The sequence below is a fragment of the Marmota marmota genome, unplaced genomic scaffold (assembly GCF_001458135.2).
Source record: "Marmota marmota marmota unplaced genomic scaffold, marMar, whole genome shotgun sequence".
Lineage (NCBI taxonomy): Eukaryota > Metazoa > Chordata > Mammalia > Rodentia > Sciuridae > Marmota > Marmota marmota.
The window spans coordinates 846,913-862,357 of record NW_026000068.1 but is presented as its reverse complement, the minus strand read 5'-3'; the positions used below and the strand labels follow the sequence as shown (position 1 = coordinate 862,357).

At 48.3% G+C, this 15,445-nt stretch overlaps 1 protein-coding gene across 1 annotated transcript in view; it reads left to right on the top strand.

Annotated features, from left to right (window-relative positions):
- The first annotated feature begins 947 nt into the window (after positions 1–947).
- Tert (telomerase reverse transcriptase) overlaps positions 948–15,445 on the top strand; it is a 42,724-nt gene continuing 28,226 nt past the window's right edge. The window contains exons 1-2 of the mRNA XM_048814193.1: positions 948–1,065; positions 13,677–13,796. Of these exons, the coding sequence (XP_048670150.1) occupies positions 948–1,065; positions 13,677–13,796 (238 nt within the window). The remainder of the gene's footprint in view (positions 1,066–13,676; positions 13,797–15,445) is intronic.

Sequence of the window (15,445 nt, the reverse complement as noted above, 5' to 3'; positions counted from 1 at the left end):
AGCGCCTCCAGCAGCCTTGGACTCAGGAGTTTCTTAGGTGAGGGTCCTGCAGTCCGTCAAGAAATGTCCTGGCGGGTGTGCTTAAGCTGTGGGAGCTCAGCCGCAGCTCCATCCTGACCGTGGCCTGCAGCTGTCCCTGTGGGCGAGCTAGCCAGCGCTCACAGGCTCAGCCCCCCAGAGGCCTGCTCTGAGTAGGGCACCTGTGGGTCCCCCTCACCCAGGCAAAGGTAGATGCTCACCAGGAATCCGCAGGTGGTGACTAGGTGTTGGAAACCTCCCCGTCTGGCTTGAAGGAAGTGCAGCTTGGTTTTCAGGGGTCTCTCTTCCTGTCAGTGCCAACGTGAATGCACAGTCTCTTAAATCAGCGCGCTCCCTGGGGAGCCGCCCCCTGGGCCTTTATGGGTGGCCCCAGCACAGCTGCACAAGGCACCTGGAGTTGGGGAATTGTGAGACCCAAGGTGGGAGGGAGGCAAGGGGAAGAGCCCCCTGGGAGAGGGCTGGGCAGGAGCCTGCACCACAGGCAGGCCAGAGCTCCTGTGGGGTGGTGGCACCAGGAATGTGTAGGCAGCCACAGGGGCTCCAGCACCCTCCACCACACACCCAGGCTCTGCCACCCCAGGGACTCTTCCATGCCTGTGGATTTCAGAGACCCCTGGGGCAGAAGGCGTGCTTCCTAGGCCAGGGCAACCAGCACACAGTGGGGGTGGGGGGCACCAGGATCACTGTGAGCAGAGGAGCCAGCTTGGCCTGAGGACCACCATGCTGGTCGTCCCATCACTGCTTGCCTGTGGGGACGTCCCCAGGGCTCTGCCTGTGGCCAGCCCCCACAGGAGTGGTGTGTGGAACTGCCTCTGGCCTCTGACCTCTGGTGCTCCCGGAAGCAGACAGGGTTGTCGGAGGTTGTCCTCATCTTGGCAAGGGCAGGACCACACCCCGACTTCAGCCCCATGCCAGGCTTAGTTGGCATCGCTGCAGGGCGGCTCTTTGCCATGCTGTCAGTCCTGCACTGCACCAAGAGCCCGTCCGGCCGCTCTCGAGGGGGCACTACGGGCCCTGGGGTGTGGTGTGGGCAGGGGCTAGGGTGCCGCTTTCCCTCCTTCAAGCAGGTCTGTGTGGAAAGGTTTAGAGAAGGGGACACAGGTCCTTGGGCTTCAAGATGCGGCTTGCACGCTGCTGGCTTCCGCCTGTGTGCCGGAGCTGACTGTCCTTGGACAGTTAGTAATGATCATGGTTGTCACGAACACCCCGCTGGCATCTTGGGAGGCTGGTTCGAATCCCTCGGATATGATGTCTGACCCCTCTGCTGGAGTTTGGTGCCCTGTGCCCACATTTGGTTATTTCACCAGTTTCTGCACAGGCTGGGACATGTGCTGGGACTGGTGCTCTCAGGAAAGAAGCTCTCTGAACAGTCAGCCTTGGAGAGCATGGGCCCCTTGACAGCTGTGTCTGTAGATAGGCAGCCTCGTGGAGACGGACCAGGGCCACAGGGCAGGTGGGTTCTGAATGTTCATGGAACATGATGTTCTCTGACCACCCTTGCACTGTCTCCTAGCTGAGCTTTCGGGGACACTTCGTATCTGAACCGTAACAGAGTCCCATTGAGCCTGTCAGAGACTCGCTCTGAGAAACATCATCAGGCCAGTGTCATGCAGACATCATGGAGTGCACCGACTAAGATGGCTATGGTGGCACAGGTGAGGTGATCCATGGACCACCAGTACAGTGGTGACCAAACCGTGGTGGCGGCAGTCTGCGTGACGATGTGATGTAAACAGAAGGCAGGCGGGGATGGGCCAGAGCAGTGTGCTCTAAACCTTGAGCAGCTTGTCAAGTAAGACAAAGCAGGGACCTCCGTCATCATGCCAACATTGGAAATGAGAGGGGATCATCAACACACCCAACCATGCAACGGGGTGACCCTGGAACATCCTAATTCATGTTCCACACCAGAGAGGTCTGGAGGGTACACGGACACATCCGAGATGCCCCCACACGCCTCGCCCGGCACAGGGACTGAGCCTCAGAACCAGGGGTGCAGCTCCATCTGGACCTGTCCACAGACTGCCTCGTGATGCTGGCCAGAGCACTGAGAGTCACACTCCTGTTCCCCGCATGGCAGCCAAGCCAAGCTGAGGGTGGGTTCCGCTCTGAGCAGACAGCAGGCTCCTGTGCAGCTAGCCACCAGGCCAGGAGGGGCAGAGCACAGCACCACGCTGCCCTGCGAGCTGGGTCAGAGCTGAGCACAAACAGTGCCACGGTGTTTGTGTTGCACGAGCGTCCTCACAGTGGAGATTCTAAGTCTAGACCCTGGAAAGAAAGATCTCCACTTTAAAACCTCAGCAAGAAGCAAAACAGACCTTTCTGTGACCGCTGTTGCTGGTCTGCTCTGGGACGTGGTGTGATGGTCGCTGTTGCTGAGATGCTCTGGGACCTGGTGTGATGGCCCCTGTGGCTGAGCTCCTGGGGACGTGGTGTGATGGTCGCTGTTGCTGAGATGCTCTGGGACCTGGTGTGATGGTCACTGTTGATGAGATGTTCTGGGACCTGGTGTGATGACCCTGTTGCTGGTCTGCTCTGGGACCTGGTGTGATGGCCGCTGTTGATGAGCTGCTCTTGGACCTGGTGTAATGACCCTGTTGCTGAGCTCCTGGGGACCTGGTGTGATGACCCAGTGACTGAGCTGCTGGGGACGTGGTGTGATGGTCGCTGTGGCTGAGCTCCTGGGGACGTGGTGTGATGGCCCCTGTGGCTGAGCTCCTGGGGACGTGGTGTGATGGCCGCTGTGGCTGAGATCCTGGGGACGTGGAAAGCGTCCCTCCTCTGTGTTCTTTCAGTCTCTCCAATCTCACGGGCCTGTTGGGGGCAGGACCCTCCAGCAACACCTCTCCTTTCTGCAGGTTCTTCCCCTCTGCTTTGTCTCCCTTTCCTCCCAGGTTTTTCTCTTTTTTTCTTTTCTTTCTTTTTGGCTCTTTTTACTTTTATTTTTTTCTCTTTTTATTTTTATTCCTTCTCCCAATTCCATTTAGAATAATGTCATTAATACCAACACCTCGTCTTCTCAGCCCATTCTGTACTCCACCTTCTCGTTGGTGGGCGAGTGGCAGCAGGCATTAGTGATGGCTTCTGAGGAGGTGTGCATCTGTTTTGCTCTTACACGACCACTGTTCGCTGCCACTCTCCTCTCAGAGCGGCACAGTGGTGGAACTCAGCGCTTTGATTGGGCTAATCAGATGTGTTGAAGCTGATACACCCCAGCTCCGGGCTCAATGAAAGACCCTCACATAAAAAAGAAAGGCCTTCATCATGCAGATGTGAAAATATAGGACCTAAGAAAACACAAGGAGACAGGCCAATAGCTACCTCCCAGAGTTCACCACCCCTGGGAACTGAATCCATAATATCAGAGTGGATGAAATCCCAAGACCCAAAGAGTTGACTGTGACATGATTGATTAATTACAGGAAGATCTAAAAAATGGACTACGGCAGAAAATGAAGATGATGAAACAGCATCTCAATAAGGAGGCGTTCTGAACAAGAACCCCACAGAAATCTCAGAAATGAAAGACTCAATAAGTCAAATAAAATGTTCAGTTTGAAAGTCTCTCCAATAGATCAGGTGAGGCAGAAATCAGAACCCCAGAACGTGAAGACACGGTGACAGCCTTGGATATCAGACAATACTAAATAACAAATTGTAAACTGGGAGCAGAATATGCAAGAATCCAGACAACATTAAGAGACCAAATTTGAGATTCGCTGGCATTGAGGAAAGAATAGAGACAGAGGCCATTGGCACTGATGACCTGTTCAGTGGAAACAACAGCAGAAAATATTCCAAATCTTGGAAATAAATGAGCGTCCAGATACCAGGGACATTTAGAACCCCAAATAGACAACACAAAAAAGGGCCTTTCCACAGCTGCTGTCCCCTCACAGGGGTCCCAACAAGTAGCTTCCAGGGGCAGTGGGACCTCAACTGGGCAGGTTCTTGGCTTGTACCAAGAAAAAATTTCAGAACATGTTGAAAACAAGGCACAAGGAAGGATTCATTAAAGGGCAGCCATGCTAGGTATACAAACCCGGAGGCAGGGCACCCGCCAGCCCGGAGAGTGGTGCCGCCAGGGCGCTCACTGCTCGCAGGTAGGGCCTTCCTGTGAAGAAGAGTGCCTGTTCTCAGGCTGGCTTTAGTGACAATGAGACCCCAGGCATTTGCTGTTTTGGGTCCAGACGATTCTTCTTGGTCAGGCACAACAGCAGTGAGTCAGCTGTAGGCACGTGATGTAAGTCTTTGAATCTGCTGACATTTATTTATTTATTTTTAATGTTTTTTAGTTGTCGATTGACAACTTTTATTTATTTACATGTGGTGCTGAGAATTGAACCCAGGGCTTCACACATTGCTAGGCCAGCGCTGTCAGCCCCAGCCCCGGCCCTCTGCTGACATTTAAATTGATTGTGGTTTTGTTCTAATCTGTTACAAGAATATGCTGCAGACTGTGTTCATCTAAATAAAGAGACAGGTATGGCTGGTCTTGCTCACAGATCCAGGGCCCCATCCAGTAAGGGTCTCTTTTTCTCTTTTCCTGAGCGTCCATCTATCTTAATGTTATAATCAAAATACCAAATATACAGAATATAGGTAGAATTTTAAAACCTCCGGAGAAATTTCAGGTCACATAGAGGTAAATCAATTAGAATAACAACTGATTTCTCAACAGAAAACCTAAAATTCAGGAAGCCTTGGAATGATGCAAATTTGAGCCCTGAAAGAATATAATTGTCAATTATTGCTATATCCATGAAAATTATCCTTCAAAATCAAATAAGAAATAAAAACCTTCAAAAATAAGCAAAGTATTCAAGGATTCAGTCAGATGTGGTGGTGCACACCTGTAATCCCAGCACGGGAGGCTGAGACAGGAGGATCCAGAGTTCAAAGCCAGCCTCAACAACAGTTGCTCTAAGCAACTCAGTGAGACCCTGTCTCTAACAAAAAATACAAAATTGGGCTGGGGATGTGGCTTAGTGGTTGAGTGCCCCTGAGTTCAATCCCTGGTTATCCCCCGCCCCCCCCAAAAAAAGGACTCATGATTACTAAGAGCACTGTGGAAGATACCTAAAGCAGATAAAAACAGAGGTCAAGAAAGAATGAGTCCTATTAGGAGAGTAGTTAAGCAAATAAGAATTAGGATGAAATTAAATGTTAGCAATAAATCACAATGGCAGGAGATAGTAAATACCCCTCTATGATGACACTAAAGGTAAATATTCTCAATTCACGAATTAAAAGACATAGGCTAGTTGATTGGGTTAAAAAACAAGACCAAACTCTATTTCCTGTAAGAAACACACCTCACCAGCAAAGACATCCTCAAACTGAAAGTGAAAGGACTGAACAAGACATTCTCTTCTAATGGGATCTGACAGAAAGCAGAGTAGCTATTCTCATATACAAGACATTAGATTTCAAGCCAAAAGTGATCAAGAGACAAAGAAGGTAGCTACATGTTTCTTAAGGTGAGACTGCAATAAATCACCAAGTGGATCTTAAAGCAAGAGATGGAAACATTATTCACCACTTGGTGGTCCGGATCCACCGGCTGGCAGGCCAAAGGGCAGGCTGCAAGTCTACACCCTTCGACCCCCTCCCGGGGTTCAAATACACCTTTTATAGTCCCAAACCATATTAAAGCCTAAGTGGCTGTTGCTATGACCAAATGTTAAGAGATCTGAAATCATAAGTAGAAAAGGAAGTGGGCCAACACATCCCTAGTTGAGTATAGGTTAAAGAATGGTTACTAAAGTCTAGATAATCAATCTCTGACAGGGTACATGTCCAAGAAAAATGGGAACCAAAGAGAAAAGCACTTTTATGTTATATAACGTGCTATGCTAAGCAACAGTTGATGGGTGCAGAGGTGGGCTTTCCGTGGGAGAAGCATTTCTTATATGACGTGGAGTCTTAGGGCAAAACGGAGTCTGTTTGGTCACTGCCCATACAGCCTGGCCCATAACACAATGGTAAAGGGAACATGCCCAAAAGAAGACATAATGATAGTAAATGTTTACGCCCCAAATGTCAGTACATGTGATTTCATGCAACAAACCCTATACCACATCAAGGCTCAGTTAGATCCAAATATAATATACTGAGTGATTTTGACACACCCCTTTCAACAGTAGTGGTCATGCAGACATAAAATGAGCAGACACTTCAAACCTAAAACATACTACAAATTAAATGGACTTAAAAGATATCAAAGGAACATTTCATCCAACAACAATTAAATATTCTTTCTTCTTAGATGCTCATGGAACTTTCTCCAAATGGAGCACATTATAGGCTACAAAGCAAGTTTTAACAAATACAAAAAAGAGTTGATATAATTCCTTCATATTATCAGATCATCTCAACATCAAGAAAAACTATAAAACAGAGGATATTGTACATTACACTTTGGAACTATGAATGGATCATCAAAGGAATCAGGGAAGAATTTTTAAAATCTTTGTAATCAAACAAAAATAGAAGTATAGCAAACTAGAATCTCTGGAAACCCATGAAGGTGATTCCAAAAAGAAGTTTAGCTATGAGTGCCTACATTAAAAAGTTCAGAAAGATCCAAATAACCTAATGATGCACCCCAATATCTTATAAAAAATTGTAGAAGGAAGGAAATAATTAAGATCAGACCCAAAATTAATAAAATATAAGATTTTTAGAAGTACAAAATAACACCATTTGTGTTCAATGTGTCAAAATGCATTCTACTGTCATGTATAACTAATTAGAACAAAATAAAACAAAAAAGTACAAAGGATCAGCATAACAAATTGTCTCTTGGAAGAGATAAACAAATTTGATAAACCTTTAGCCAAAGTAAGGAAAAGAAAGAAAGAAAAAGACCCAAATTAATAAAATTGGAGATAAAAAAGGAGATATCACAACAGACATTACAGAAATCCAGAGGATCATTGTACTTTCTGAAAATGTATTCCAATAAATTGAAAAATCTTTAAGAAAATCTAAACTTCTAGGCACATACAACCTACCAATATTTAACGAAGATGATAATAGAAGACCTAAACAGAGTAGCAACAAACAATGAAATTGACACAGAAATAAAAGCCTTCAACAAAGAAAATCCCAGGACCAGATGGATTCTCAACTGAGTTCTACAGCACTTTAAAGAAGAACTCTTTCCAACGTTCCTCAAACCATTCCATGAAATAGAGAACACTTCAAAATTCATTCTATAAAGCCAGTTTGACCCTAATACCAAGACTGGAAAAGGACACATCCAGGAAAGAACACTATAGACCAATATCCCTGAAGAACATAGATTTAAAAATGCTTGATAAAATGTTAATAAATAACATTCCACAGCACATCAGAACATTACTCATCATGATCAAGTTGGTTTCATTCCAGGGATGCAAGGATGTTCAACATTCACAAGTCAATAAGTAAGATACATCACCTAAGAAGAAACAGGACAAAAACCATATGATCATCTCAATAGGTGCAGGAAAAAACTTTGACAAAATCCAGCACCCAGTTATGTTAAAAAAAAAAAAAACTAAAGAAACTGGGGATAGATGAAACTTACTTCCACATCACAGAAGTCGTAAACGATGAACCCAAACCAACATCATTCTGAATGAGGAAAAACTAAAATCAGGAACAAGACAAGGATGTCCACTCTCACCACTCCTATTTAATTGCAGTGCTTGAAACTATAGCCACAGCATTTAGGCAAGAGGAGGAAATAAAGGGATTCAGATAGAAAAAGAAGTCAGACCAGCATCATTTTCAGATGGTATGATCCTATACTTATAAGATCCAAAAGTTCCACCACAAGATGTCTAGAGCTAATAACAAATTCAGAAAAGTAGGATAAAGAAAATCAATGCACATGGGCTCAGTGGTACAGCACTTGCCTAGCATGTGTGAGGCACTGGGTTTGTTTCTCAGCACCATGTATAAATAAACAAATAAAAAGGGTTCATCAGCGTCTAAAAATTAAAAAAAAAAACGAAAATCAACACATATTCAAAAATCAATAGCTTTTTAATATACTGATAATGAATCCCCTGAAAGAAATAAGGAAAAATACTCCAATAACCCCCCAAAACCCCACCTAGGAATTAATCTGACCAAGGAAGAAAGAAAATTCAGAACACTGAAAAAATAAATAAAAGAAGACATTTAGAAGATGAAAAGATCTCCCATGTTCTTGGGTAGTCACAGACAATATTGTTAAAAGTAAAAGTATTATCAAAAGTAACCTATGGAATCAATGTGATTCCCCATCAAAATCCCAACAGCCTTTAAATTCACATGGGAGTATAGAAGACCCAGAACAGTCAAAGTAAATCTGAGCAAAAATAGGCAGCTGGTGGCATCCCAATGCCTGACTTCACATTATAATACAGAGCTACAGCAACAGGAGCGAGTGGGCCAGGCGTGGTGGCTCACCGTCATCCCAGCAGCCAGGGAGGCTGAGACCGGAGGGTTGAAGTTCAAAGCCAGCCTCGGCAACAGTGAGGTGCTAAGCAGTGAGACCCTGTCTCCAAATAAAACACAAAAAATGGGGGTGGGGATGTGGCTCAGTGGCCTAGTGCCCCTGAGTTCAACACCCCCTCCCCCCAAAAAAAGAATGAATGGCATTGGCATGAAAATAGACGAGAAGACCAATGGAGGAGGACGGAAGGCACAGACACAGCCATCTGGTCCTGGCCTGAGATGCCAAAAACACACATTAGAGGGGAAAAAGCCTTTAACACATGGTGCTGGGAAAACTGGTCGTCCATACATAGAAGACTGAAAGCAGATCTGTAGCTCTCACACTGCATGAAAATCAGCCCCCAATAGATCAAAGACCTAGGAATCAGACCAGAGACTGTGTAACTCCTAGAAGAAACCCTGTGGTCAATACTCCAGCACACATCAGACTTCCTCAGTAAAGCCCTTACAACGCAGGAAATAATACTAAGAATTAATAGTGGGGTGGCATCAAATTAAAAAGCTTTTGTATAGCAAAGGAAACAACAGTCAAAGAGAGAGCCTATAGAATGGGAGAAGATCTTTCCCAACTACTCTTCTGACAGAAGATTAATGTCCAGAGTATATAAAGTACTTTAAAAACTGAACACCAAAAAGAGGCCCAAATAATCCGATCAATAAATGGGCAAATGAACTAAGCAGACATTTCTCAAAAGAAGTACAATTGGCCATCAAATATAAATATATTTATACTATATATATTTATATTTTTATTTATATATGTTGAACATCTTTAGCAATCAGGGAAATGCAAATCAAAACTACACTGAGGTTTCATCTCATTCCAGCTAGAACAACAGCCATCAAGAACACAGGTAATGTTACACGCTGGAGAGGACATGGGGGGGAGTAACACTTTCACACTCCTGGTGGGATCGTAAATCAGTTCAACTACTGTGGAAGTCAATATGGGGGTTCCTTGAAAAAAAGACTAGAAAAAAGACTAGAAATTGAGCCCCCTATGACCCAGGTATACGACTCTTTGGTATTTACCGTGAAGAATCAAAGTCATTGTGCTGTAGCCGCACATGCACACCCATGTGTACAGCTGCATGATGCACAACAGCCAACTGTGGGGCCAGCCAGGCATCTGTCAGTGGGTATGGATAAGGAAAGTATGGTACACAGACACAGTGGAGTTTATGGAGATATAAAGAACAAAATCACGTCATTTGCAGGAAAATGAATGGAACTAGAGAGCACCATGTTAAACACAACAGTCCTGACTCAGGAAAGTCCAGAAGTCAGGGGTCGGTATGTTCGCTCTCATACGTAGAGGTCACCGTGGGAAAGAGACCACCTGTGACAATGGGAGGGAGGCCCGTGGAGTAGAGGACAGGGAGGACGAGAGAGGAGGGGAGTTAAATTGATCACGTACAGATGTCACAAAGAGTGTCACTATTATGTATAATATGATGCACCAATACATTTTTTTTAAAAAACACCCAATTCAAGGGAAGGAAGAGAGAGATCAAAAGAGAAACCCAAAACTGTCAGGACAAACAGAAAACAAGCAGCACTGTGGAGACTAGGCCAACGGCACCAATGACCACATTAAATGTCAGTGTCCTAGGCAGGGCTGCCAGACCTAGTGAATAAGCAAGACCAAACATGCTGCCTACGAGAAACCCGTTTTATTTCTTTCTTTCTTTATTTTTTCTTATGGGGGTTGGACCCAGGGGCACTCTACCACTGAGTTACATACACCCCCAGCTCTTTTTACTTTGACATTCACTAAGTTAGTGAGGCTGGCCTCAAACCTGTGATCCTCCTGCCTCAGCCCCCAGGGCACTGTGATGTACCAACGTGGCCAGCTAAGAAAGCCATTTTAAGTACAAAGACATAATATGTGAAAAATAGAAAGTGGAAAAGTGAGACACAATGTTAACAACTCAAGAATGCTGGGGTGACTATCCTAATATCAGGAAAATAGATTGGGGAGAGAGAGCATTTCCAGTGAGTAAATTAAATCTTTTCATAGATGTAGAATCAGCTCTTACAGGGGATGGGATGGTCCTCATGTCTTGTGCCCAGAGAGGAGGTCCAGTCCACAGCGAGCAAGATGTGACAGAAGCACAGGGTCCACAGTCAGGTCCGCAAGCTCAGGAGGGGCACGCAGAGCGTCTGCGAGGACAGAGAGGCCTGAAGAATGCTTTACCCTGCTGGCCTGGTGAAGGGGACAGACCCGCCACCCCCAGCCGCAAAGTAGTGTTATGGGCCATCAAACAATTTAAATTTAAATCTCATACTTTGAAATTATGGGTCAATGAAGAATTCAGAAGGGTATTAGAAAGTACTTTCAACTGAGGTGAAAGCCTAAAATATCCAAATGTATGATATCTGTGTGGTCAGCTGAAGAACAGCAGCATCAGCGGGAAGATCATCAGCCTGATGCCTCCGGCAGAATCAGAAGGCTTGGCTGGGCACGGCACAGGCCTGCCAGCCTGACTGGGGGAGGCTGAGGCAGGAGGATCTCAAATTCAAGGCCAGCTGGGCGACTGAGGGCTCGGGGCGTGATGCAGCTGCAGAACAAGAGGCTTGGAAAGCCAGAGAAAATGTCTGGATTTTGTTTTAGGGGCAGTGAAGGGCCCCGCAGGTCTTAAGTAGGATGTGAAGAGTTCTTTATAACTTTTCAACAGATGCTTCCTGGAAAACGGGGCTCATAAGAATTGGAGTTAACACCTACTGCAAAAAACCCAGCAAGAGATGACAGTGGCCAAGTGTGGCACGGGACCCCTGGAGCGTGGCTGGGATCGCTCATCCTGAGCAGGGGCCCAGCTGACTTTAGGAAGTCTTTAGGGAAGGCAGGTGCCTTCCTTAAAAAGACAGAAGCCAAGCACTTGCTGGGGACTCTTCTCAGGCAGACCAGAGGCCAACAGCTCTGTGGTGGGCTGCCTCCTCCCCTCCTGCTTCCTGCTGTTTCCAGTCAGAACCAGCACCCCCCAGGGTCCACTGGTTGCCACCAAGAAGACCCTCTTCCTCCAGACACCTGATGCCTGGAGGGGTCTGTGCCTTGTTCGGGAGCTTCTGGGTGGCAGGCAGCACCACGTTCACAGAGGGGTGATTAAGAGGCTTAATTTCATAAGCAAATGCAACCTTTCCACATCCGAGAGGATGCTTTAATCTTACTGTTTTCTTAAATTTCATCAAACAACGTCCAAGGGTGCAATGAATCCAAAGATGTAAAACAGGAGCTGAGCCATGTTTGCCAAGGCCCAGGGATTAAACAACCGCATTCAGAGGGATTTTTGCCATAAGTACTTCTTATTGGTTTTTACGAGGTGGTTTAAGGTGCAAGAGAAAGCAAACAGAGAGACCGAAGTGGCATCAGGAGGGATTAACGTGGAAGGCCACAAAGCAGGGCAGATTAAAGGCCCAGCTGTTAAGAAAACAGACAACATGGCTTTCTGGGAAGCCACCAACCTGTGCCAGGCAGTCTCCTGGAGAGTTGGGGACAGAGTTCCCAAGCTGTCCTGGCAGGTGGCCCTCGAGGTTCTCAGGGCCTAGGGACACATGCTGCTTCCCACCTGGGTGGCCACACTGTGGGACACTTCCATGTCTCCACTTCTTTCCCCCAGGGAGTTGCTGGCTTCTGTCTCTTGTTGTCCCTGGGGGACCACTGAGTTGGGGCCCCCCCCCACAGCTCTGGCTCCACCTTGACACCCCCAGGACCTCCTCCTAACCCTGGCCAGTGACACGTGGGAACTGCTCGGGTGGTATAGGAATGATGGGAAGTTTTCCTGTGAGGCATGTACCCTTCCTCTGTTGTGGCGCACGCACAGGACGAAGGGACAGGCTCTGCCCTGCCAGGCACTTCTGACTCTGACCCAGGGTCCCCCTGTGCGGCTCCTGGAAGCCTGCCGTTCTCAGGCACAACAGCTGGGGCTGCTCCCCTGTCAGAGGGGCCAGGGTGAGAACAGTGGCCCCTGCCAAGTGCAGATGGAAACACAGGACCCTCGTTCACGCTGATGGCAAGTGGGAGGCTGCAGCCCTCTGCCAAGCCAAGGGCAGCTTCTCAGAACACACTCCTCAATCCAGAAGCCAAGCCTGGGCTTCATTCATCCCAGGGCCACGGAAATCCACGTGATCCTGCTCAGTTATGTGGAAAATCCTGCCCATGGGTGTCTAGAGCAGTTTTATTTATGTCCTTGACAAACTGGTCAGTCCACACCTGGTGCCATCAGCAGGACAAGGCAATGAGCTGCTGATGTACACCACCCATGAGGGGTCTCAAGGCATCCAGGGTAGACCACACCAGGCTCAAAAGGCCTCAGTGGAATGGCTCCTTTATGTCACCTTACCAAGATAAGACTCAACCCCAAGGCAGGGAGTGGCCTTGAGGGGTCCGGCTGGAGGCAGTTGGGAGGGGTGACGGGCACATTCCCTTAAAGGAACTACGTGGGTAACTGTGCACGCATTTGTGCAGGCTCCACTGAGTACAGATTTCACTGTGAGGGGCAGCCTTCAAGGCAGGAGGAACAGCCTTTTCCTTCTGAGAGACTGTCTCTGCCATGCCCCCAAATTCCCATGTCCTGATCGCTAACCTGTGACTGCCACCAGACCCGGTACCAGGGAGCTTGCAGAGGGGACTATACTGAGAGTTTTGGGGTAGAGAGGTCATCCTGGATTATCTGGGTGAGTCCTGCACAGTGGGCAGAGGACAGAGGGTAAGAAGGCCAGGTGGTGGTGGACACAGAGGTGGCAGAGTCTGGAAGACACTACTCACCTGCGCGCAGAGGGAAGTCCAGGAACGTGGCGCCCCCAGCACATTCTGGCAAAGGCCAGAAGGGATTCTCCCTGGAGCCTCCCAGGGACCAGCCCCACCACCCTCAATGTGAACCCAGGAGGGCCGACTTCAGCCTCGGGCTTCCAGGGTTGAAATAGGTGCGTGACATCTTAAAGCATTTTATGGTGACATGCTACCCCAGCAGTAGGAAACCCACATACTGTGAATCTGTTATCATTTCAAAACAAGAGTTTTGAAAAGCAGGCCAGTTCAGGGTGAAGGCCTGCCCCCAAGCAGGCGGGCAGGGCAGGAGGGAGGTCTCCTCCCAGCCCCACCAGGCTCTCCCTGCAGCCCATTTTCCTCTACACTGCCCTATGATCAGACTGCGTGCACACGTCCTGTACGCTGCCCACGGTCAAGCTGGCCCAGGGCCGGGAGCTGCGCAGGCTTCTGCACCTGTTCCCAGCGCCCTCCAAGCTCTCCTGCCGCGGCATGGTGCAGTGTGTCCAGACGTGCTCCTCTCCCTCCCCAGGGCGGCCAAGAGCCTGGGAACAGAGGACCAGCTCTGCAGCCCGGTGGCAGGAGCACAGGAGGCCACCCACTTGCCCCCAACACACCATCTACCTGAATTTCTGCCTGGGTGCAAGGCACTCATGGAAGTCAAGGGCAGTTTGTGCCCCTTCACCCAGAATTACCCTTCTTCAGGGTTTTCTGAAATCCCTCACGGATTGGGGAATAAGTCTTTTCTTGACACATTTGCAGTTTCTTTGAGCAACCTGGAATCAGTGGATCCCATGAATGTCCCCTCCCCATATCTGGGGGCCCCAGGCTGAAGTCCCTGAGTGGCTGGCCAACCCTCTCCCCAAGAGGAGCCTGTCATGATCTTCTATGCATGTGACTGACACCCTCTCAAGGCAGCAGCATGTGGGGCCACCCTGGGTGGCTGTGGAAGGCACAGTCGGTCCCTCTCATTTGCCAGGAAGCCACACTTTATCATTCATCTACTGTTCCTGGTAGGTCTGGGACTGCCACCGTGAACCGCCGCCCGTCCTTGTGTTGTTTTAGCCAACAATTCCTTTTCTGAACACTTCTCATGTGTTACAATGTGACAATTTCAGACCATCCCTGCCTGGAGAGACAGATGAACTCTCCACAGTCTAGACAAAGGACTCCAGACATTCGCTGCCATTGCCAGCTGACTTTCAAGACATGCAGCCGTCAAGCCAGTGTACTTTTCTGCCTCAGGGTCTTCAATTTTTTTTTCTTGGTAATGCTGGGGCTCAAACCCAGGCTTCTTCCATGCTAGGCAAGGGTTCTATGCTGAGCTACATCCCCAGCCCTGTTTTATTCATATTTTGAAATTAATTATGTTTTCTATGCTGGTTTCCCTGGTGAACCAGAGTAATTTCGTTGTTGGGAAGAATTTCTCAAACAAATCCCAAATTCCCTGGTAGGAGAACTGAGCAATTCTCAAACAACCCTTAAAAGTATGTAAAGCCCCCAGTCTGGGATTTCTAGAGCAGCAACCTGTAATCCGGAGAGCAGAGGATAAATATGAAGAGCCTGCCCTCCAGGGAGGGCACAAGGCTGTTCAAATGTCACGTACACGAATAGAAGCCATCTCCCCGCCAGGTGTCTCGAGGAGAGAAAGGTTACATTTGTTAGCGTTTTGGTGTTTCCAAAGTCAGGTACAGCGTGTCTCCACAAAGCCCCAGAGGCCCGCAGGTTTCCCAATTCCCAGCGATTCAAACTTGACAGCCCCCAGCACTGGCAAGGCGACTCCCCTTGAGCAAAGCGCCAGGGCGGCGGGTCTTCTGGCTCTTTCTGGGCTGTCCCAGGCAAGAGCCAAGTCCCTTGGCCTGCGGCTCTAGCATCCTCCCGTGTGCATGGGATGGGTCCAGCGGCAGGGACCCAGGTGAGGGAGCTCGGGCAGGAACGCAGGCTTCATCTGCCCCCTTCCCTTGGTAGTGGATGGTAACAAGGGACTGATTTGGGGTGCGTGCTTACAGTCAGGACCACAACAGAATCCTGAAAACCTGCAAAGAGGAATTCCAGCTGGAGTTAAGGAGGAGTCTAAGAGGAGGAACTGCCATCTGCCAGGAGCTCTGGCAGGCAACATGGGTGCCCCAGGACCAGCCTGCGTCCTGGGTC